This window comes from Mizuhopecten yessoensis, unplaced genomic scaffold (assembly GCF_002113885.1).
Source record: "Mizuhopecten yessoensis strain PY_sf001 unplaced genomic scaffold, ASM211388v2 scaffold2369, whole genome shotgun sequence".
Classification (NCBI taxonomy): Eukaryota; Metazoa; Mollusca; class Bivalvia; order Pectinida; family Pectinidae; genus Mizuhopecten; species Mizuhopecten yessoensis.
The window spans coordinates 788710-797531 of NW_018404512.1; the positions used below are offsets into that span (position 1 = coordinate 788710).

The 8822-nt window shown below is 33.7% G+C and overlaps 1 protein-coding gene across 1 annotated transcript in view; it reads left to right on the forward strand.

Moving 5' to 3' along the window:
• Positions 1 to 8822, forward strand: part of LOC110445803 (gamma-aminobutyric acid type B receptor subunit 2-like) — a 60405-nt gene that overhangs the window by 38598 nt on the left and 12985 nt on the right. Inside the window, exons 3-5 of the mRNA XM_021490597.1 lie at positions 839 to 1009; positions 1443 to 1553; positions 3821 to 3886. Coding sequence (XP_021346272.1) covers positions 839 to 1009; positions 1443 to 1553; positions 3821 to 3886 — 348 coding nt within the window. The remainder of the gene's footprint in view (positions 1 to 838; positions 1010 to 1442; positions 1554 to 3820; positions 3887 to 8822) is intronic.

Sequence of the window (8822 nt, forward strand, 5' to 3'; positions counted from 1 at the left end):
AGCTTGCAGTCGTGACGGAAGACGGTCTGATGTCGTTATTAAAAAAGAATAGTCATGCAAGAAAATAACCGGTTAAACGACTGTATGAATGTTTGTGTTCCCAAGAAGTTTGATTGTTGAAAAAAACCCAAATGAATGAATATTTGAGTCAATTTTATTTTTTTATTTTATTTCCGGGTTATTAAAATGTCTCGGGTGTAAATATTTCTCTTCGTACGATAATCAAATATTATACTCCAAACAGGCTTCATTATTTTAAAATTATAGGTACCGGAGTTATATAATAGTGGTCCTGATCTGATAAGATTATATCAGCAACACAACGGTAAAACAGAGTATCGTGTGGTTCTCACGCGCCCAAGTTTCCTCATTTATATTCTTCTTATATCCGGAGCTTGTCTAAAAGTAGCAAGGGGCCATGCGTCTGAGTGCCATGATACCGAAGCTAACGACAACAATGGCGTAAACTTGATAATATTTTATGTTTTGTTTTATTTTGTTATAAGATGATATTTATTGACCTTGTTGTATGGTAACACGATTCTTTGTTACACCGAGGTTTCTCAGGTTTAACACCGTTCTAAAATATCATAGAAAGTATCAAAATTGTAAACGGCACATTATTTGATAAAATATTTTAAAAAAGCAAACAAGCAAACAGCACATCAGACTCCCTGTAAACAGACTTGTTATATTTGTTTACAATGGGTAACTTTGCTCATCCTCATTGCTGTGCAAAATGATATCTGCTTTTTAAAATCTCAAACAAAAATGATTATCAAACAAACGTTAATGTTACACGAATCGCTGACAAACAATCATCTATTGTTATTCCAAGGTGTCCTATGCATCTACGTCACCCGCACTAAGTGAGAGAGAGAAATACAAAACGTTCTTTCGGCTGGCGCCAACAGACGCCGCAAACAACCCTGCACGCGCACTCTTCTTACAGCACTTCCGATGGAATGTTGTGGCAACTGTTTATGAAAACAAGGAGGAGTTCTATTTGGTTAGTACCGGTACCTTGGTAACATCTGCGTAATAGAATACACTGTAAATATACGGATTTCATTGATCTGCATCTTGGGATTGCAATTTAATTCCTTATATGTAACCATGGTTATAGCATAACGTTCATTAAATTGAGGAGAGTGTCACCTTTGATTCATTAATATGATGTCATAATAATGTGCACTTAAGGTATGTTGACATCTAAAGGGGAGTGCATCAGTTAATTGGTACTATTTCACTTGCAAGAAAATTTTGTTTAGAATACCGTAGTGGTATAATAATACATACCAAAAATCCATTAGCTCTCCTTTCTTCTATAAGTTTAACAAAATAAGTTTCAATAATTCATCTTTAATCAAGTATGTTACAAATCGATACTAAATTATTACTATTGTTATTCAAATTGTTTGCCAATGTACATTTTTCTTCAGGCAATGGCAGAACTTACACCCTTTCTGGAACAACACAACATATCGGTGAAGGTCACCGAATCTTTTGGAACAAAGAAAGGAGAGATCACAACGAAAATGAAATCACTAAAGGTAGGTCATTTATCACAAGATGTAGGTCAATTGTCACAAAATCACAAAAGGAAGGTTATTTATCATAAAATCACTAAAGGTATGTCATTTATTACAAAATCACTAAAGAGAGGTCATTTATCACAAAATCATAAGAGGTCATTTATCAAAATATCACTAGAGGTAGGTCATTTATCACAAAATCACTAATAGTATGTCATTTATTACAAAATTACTAAAGAGAGGTCATTTATCACAGAATAACTAAAGGCAGGTCATTTATCACAAAATCACTAATGGTATGTCATTTATTACAAAATTACTAAAGAGAGGTAATTTATCACAAAAAAGTAGGTCATTTATCACAAAACTATGAGAGGTCATTTATCACAAAATCACTAGAGGTAGGTCATTCATCAAACAATCACTAAAGGTAGGTCATTTATCACAAAATCACAAGATGTAGGTAATTTATCACAAAATCACTAGAGGTAGGTCATTTATCACAAAATCACTAAAGGTATGACATTTATCACAAAATCACTAAAGAGAGGTCATTCATCAAACAATCACTAAATGTAGGTCATTGATAACAAATCACTAAATAAAGGTAGGTCATTTATCACAAAATCACAAGATGTAGGTCATTGATCACAAATCACTAAAGGTAGGTCATTGATCACAAATCACTAAAGGTAGGTCATTTATCACAAAATCACAAGATGTAGGTCATTTATCACAAAATCACTAAAGGTAGGTAATTTCTCACAAAAACACTAGAGGTAGGTCATTTATCACAAAATACCTAAAGTATGACATTTATTACAAAATCACTAAAGAGATCATTTATCTCAACATCACTTAGGGTAGGTCATTTATTACAAAATCACTTAAGGTAGGTCATGAATCACAAAACCATAAGAGGTCTTTTATCAAAAAATCACTAAAGGTATGTCATTTATTACAAAATCACTAAAAAGAGGTAATTTATCACAAAATCACTCAAGGTAGGTCATTTATCCAAAAATCAATCAAGGTAGGTCATTTGTTACAAAATCACTAAAGAGAGATAATTTATCAGAAAACCATAAAAGGTCATTTATCAAAAAAGCAATAGAAATAGGTCATTTATCACAACATCACTCAAGGTAGGTCATTTATCACAAAACCATAAGAGGTCTTTTATCAAAACATCACTAAAGATATGTCATTTATTACAAAATCACTAAAAAGAGGTCATTCAATCACAAAATCACTATAAAGGTAGGCCTCATGAATCACAAAATCTCTACAGGTAGGTCATTTATCACAAAAACACTAAAAGTATGACATTTATTACAAAATCACTAAAGAGAGGTCATTTATCACAAAATCACTCAAGGTAAATGCAGGTCGATTATCACAAAACCATAAGAGGTCATTTATCACATCACTTAAGGTAGGTCATTTATTACAAAATCACTTAAGGTAGGTCATTTATCACAAAACCATAAGAGGTCTTTTATCAAAAAATCCCTAAAGGTGTGTCATTTATTATAAAATCACTAAAAAGAGGTAATTTATCACAAAATCACTTAAGGTAGGTCGTTTATCACAAAACCATAAGAGGTCATTTATCAAAGAATCACTAGAAATAGGTCATTTATCACAACATCACTAAAGGTAGGTCATTTATCACAAAAACACAAAAGGTAGGTCATTTATCACAAAAACACAAAAGGTAGGTTATTTATCATAAAATCACTAGAGTTAGGTAATTTATCACAAAATCACTAAAGGTTGGTCATTTACCACAAAATCACTAAAGGTTGGCCATTTTTCGCAAAATCACTGAAGGTTGTTCAGTTATCGTAAAAACATTAGAGGTTGGTTATTTATCACAAAATCACCCAAGGTAGGTAATTTGTCACAAAATCACCCAAGGTAGGTCATTTGTCACAAAATCACTAGAGGTTGGTCATTTACCACAAATTTACTAGAGGTAGGTCATTCATTTATTACAAAATCATTAAGGGTTGGTCATTCGTCACAAATATGTGAAAAAAACACCCCACCGACACGCTTCCTTGTAATACATTTTCTTCGTATTGAACTCATATTTTATTTCGATCAAAGCACAAACAGAAATTATCAAATACGTTCGAGATGAATTGTCCGGTTAACTGAGGACAATCTGATGCAGATATGAAAACCTACCTCAACAATAGCCTACTTTGTATATGATAAAACTTTGTGGACACTATAAACGTTTTTGCCAGTCACTTTGAATATTTTGTGTCTTTTCACAGGATTCGGACGCAAGGATAATTATAGGCGCGTTCTCTGAGCCTGCTGCGAGGCAAGTGTTGTGTGAGGTTTGTTTTTACTCTCCCCGACGCTTTAACATCCTTGTTTGTGTAAACATTTGATCTTGTTGGTATTCTGTTTTACTTACAATCACATTCTTTGTATTATAATACTTATATGTATGTTCTGTAAACATTTTCTTTAGGTCGTATCAACAATACGTGAAGAAACCTCTGAAATCTTTTCCTTAAGATAACGTTAACTTATGTCTTACAACTAATCTGCCTTTTATATCACACTACGTTCTATGTCATCAACGTTTATTTAGTCCTAATTTAACGAGATCTTTAATCTAATGGTGCCATAGCATCAGAATGTGATATAATGACGAATCATCTTCGTTTGTGCTTTTATTAAAATTATATTTGAAATATTTATGCAAAATTTTGTGAATAACCTGACAAAGTACATGCTGCCCACACACAAACAGTGCAATGCTCTACCATGACTGTATTTCAACATAAACTTGTCATGAAAAAGCATGGTTTGTAGGGATTCCGGCCTTATCACACCTCCATCATTTAATCTCCACACGGCTTCTCATTTTGTTAGAATAGTAAAAACTCGTGTACGTTAAAGTACAGGAAACTGTTAATCCATCAATATCGAACCCTCCGTGTACAAGGTTGCTGTAGATAGTAACAGTATTGATAGTGACTCTGAACACGTTACAGCATTAGTAATGTAGGAGCTGGGAGGAAATGTCACAGTCCCGGGGAATTTGGACGTGATTGTTGAAATAAAAATGTCTGTGCAGTCACGGGGTTCGGAAGTACACGTGAACTGTTGATGCTCATTGACAGTCCCCTTTATCTTAATTATAGGGACCGTACGGCGTCTTCAAATCAATATTTTAAACTTATGAATTCTCGCCCCATGTTCAAGCCTCGAACATATCGTGTAAAAGTGGCTAAATAGCTATTCAATGTTACCAGGCATTCGTATTACAAGTGATATGCTTTTCAGAATCAATGAATGGAATGACGTCATGACTTTGAGCGTTAGTCAGTGAATATCATCAATGATGTTTCAAACCATAATTGATTAAAGTGCATAGCCTCATACACTTATCAGTTTGTATTAACGTCGAAATTCCTTAGTTTTGGTAAGAGGACAAGACAAGAACAATTGTAGAAGGTGGATAACTATTGTAGTCTCGGTGGTATACAATGTAGTCTCGGTGGTATACAATGTAGTCTCGGTGGTATACAATGTAGTCTCGGTGGTATACAATGTAGTCTCGGTGGTATACAATGCCGTAATGTTTTCAAAAAAATACTGTCCTAGTTCGTGGAGTTTGGTCTGGATTCTTGGACGATTTCCAATTCTAATTGCACTATAGGGAACAGGGTAATTGTAGTGACTTTTGTCTATAACATTGCATCGTGTTGTTTAATCGCACGCCCTGTCATTGAGCGTCCCAGGCAGGCATAGTATTAAAGTCGGGTTATTGACTGAAAATGGGTTTTATCAAAGGTCAAGCTTTATTTATTTAGCGTGCCGGTTTGATTTTGTTTGAAAAGTCAGTCTTATCTTACTCTATAAATCTTTTAAAGTTTGTAAATGTTATATGTCCATGGTTGATCGTTACTTTGTATTTTAAATTTTTAAAATATTGCACCCTATTTTCAATTAAAGTTCAAATATCTTAAGTGTGTCCTTCATGGTTAAATTCTATAGAAACTGCAAAGCAGCTTTACCCCATAACACCATCAGCTACCTGGCATGGCTTTATATAAGTTCTTAGGCATCGATATGTCACCATGTTAATCGTAGCACAGTTCATCGTTTCGCGAAAACTACAAATTCCATTGGTCTATAGTTAGCACATGAGGCAGTTTATAATATATATGAATAATTACCGTAATGAATTGAATTACGAACATAGACTATTTGTGTTAAGTAGGATAGAATGATGACACTTTTTATGGTAAACAACAAAATACAATTTTAAGAATACGTTTTCAATCACTCAGTAATAACAAAAGTGTATTAGTACAGTACATGTAACTGAATACAGGCTTAGTACAAGTCAGAAACTGATGACATGGGTAACAGCTGTTCATTACGGGACAGTATATAACAAAATGATAATTACGATTAATAATATAGTCAAAGAAGGTGGATTTCAAATCGATGTTAATTTGATTTGTTTGGGAACTAATTTCCGTCTTCATAATGCCATTTAATCAAATTAAATTTACTATCCTAGGACTCTGTAAACGCATAGTTTATGTACATTTTGTATATTACCGTCTCTCACTGCGTCATAGAACAGCAAATAGTTATTACATTATCTCAGAACATTTTGACCTATATATTCCGAAGACATGACACACTGACATATATATTTATATCGGAATACCATGAACATTTTACGAGATGAAACAAAGCTTGAACGAAAATCTGAATCAAAATATTTTTCTCTCTGTTTATCATATTTTTAATACCAACACGCAAACCTGTGATGTCCAACAAGTAGGCAATGGATTTCCTATACAGCTTACTTGAAACAATCTGCAAAGAAAGACATCTCTTACAATATCTGGGCGAACACAGATGTCAGTCAGTACACATAGCCGCTATATATCATTTACAGCAATTGTCGAGCCGGACTATATTTAGACGGAACAGGAAAGCTTGACTAGCCAAACATATCCTGATGGCTCCCCGCGAGTAGACTACGAATCAACGAAGATTTCCTGACATTTCCGCAACTCTAAATGCTTTAACAGAAAATCATCGTCTATTAATATGTTTTCATCGGGGTTTTTTTCCACTGGAATTCTAACATTTAAAGATGACGTCATCTCGAAATATATTCTTCCGTATGTTAATAAAACTTTTTTCTGACCTCATCGACGGTTACAAACTGTTTATTATAATGCTTTCTACATATTACCATTACAGTGTATTAATGCGACCTCTACAAACTGACTATACCAGGGTTTCGCTGTCATCTATACAAATTAGTTATACCAGGGTTTCGCTGTCATTTATACAAACTGACTATACCAGGGTTTCGCTGTCATCTATACAAATTAATTATACCAGGGTTTCGCTGTCATCTAAACAAATTAACTATACCAGGGTTTCGCTGTTATCTATACAAATTTATTATACCAGGGTTTCGCTGTCATCTATACAAAATAATTATACCAGGGTTTCGCTGTCGTCTATACAAATTAATTATACCAGGATTTCGCTGTCATTTATACAAATTAACTATACCAGGGTTTCGCTGTCATTTATACAAACTGACTATACCAGGGTTTCGCTGTCATCTATACAAAATAATTATACCAGGGTTTCGCTGTCGTCTATACACATTAATTATACCAGGCTTTCGCTGTCATTTATACAAATTAACTATACAGGGTTTCGCTGTCATTTATACAAATTAATTATACCAGGGTTTCGTTGTCATTTATACAAATTAATTATACCAGGGTTTCGCTGTCATCTATACAAATTAATTATACCAGGGTTTCGCTGTCATCTATACAAAATAATTATACCAGGGTTTCGCTGTCGTCTATACACATTAATTATACCAGGATTTCGCTGTCATTTATACAAATTAACTATACCAGGGTTTCGCTGTCATTTATACAAATTAATTATACCAGGGTTTCGCTGTCATTTATACAAATTAATTATACCAGGGTTTCGCTGTCATCTTTACACATTAATTATACCAGGGTTTCGCTGTCATTTATACAAAGTAACTATACCAGGGTTTCGCTGTCATTTATACAAATTAATTATACCAGTGTCTCGCTGTCATCTATACAAATTTATTATACCTGTCATCTATACACATTAATGATACCATGGTTTCGCTGTCATCTATAAAAACTGACTATACCAGGGTTTCGTTGTCATTTATACAAATTAATCATACCAGGGTTTCACTGTCATCTATCCAAATTAAGTATACCAGGGTTTCGCTGTCATTCATACAAAGTAACTATACCAGGGTGTCGCTGTCATTTATACAAATTAATTATACCAGGGTTTCACTGTCATCTATACAAATTAAGTATACCAGGGTCTCGCTGTCATCTATACAAATTAATTATACCAGGGTTTCGCTGTCATCTATACAAATTAATTATACCAGGGTTTCGCTGTCATCTATATAAATTAATTATACCAGGGTTTCGCTGTCATCTATACACATTAATGATACCAGGGTTTCGCTGTCATTTATACAAATTTATTATACAAGGGTTTCGCTGTCATCTATATAAATTAATTATACCAGGGTTTCGCTGTCATTTATACAAATTTATTATACAAGGGTTTCGCTGTCATCTATACAAATTTATTATACCAGGGTTTCGCTGTCATCTACACACATTAATTATACCAGAGTCTCTCTGTCATTTATACAAATTTATTATACCAGGGTTTCGCTGTCATCTATACACATTAATTATACCAGGGTTTCGCTGTCATTTATACAAAGTAACTATACCAGGGTTTCGCTGTCATCTATACAAACTGACTATACCAGGGTTTCGCTGTCATTTATACAAATTTATTATACCAGGGTTTCGCTGTCATTTATACAAATTAATTATACCAGGGTTTCGCTGTCATCTATAAAAATTAATTATACCAAGGTTTCGCTGTCATCTATACAAATTAATTATACCAGGGTTTCGCTGTCATCTATACAAATTAATTATACCAGGGTTTCGTTGTCATCTTTACAAATTAACTATACCAGGGTTTCGCTGTCATTTATACAAATTTATTATACCAGGGTTTCGCTGTCATCTATACACATTAATTTAACCAGGGTTTCGCTGTCATCTATACAAATTAATTATACCAGGGTTTCGCTGTCATCTATAAAAACTGACTATACCAGGGTTTCGTTGTCATCTATACAAATTTATTATACCAGGGTTTCGCTGTCATCTATACACATTAATT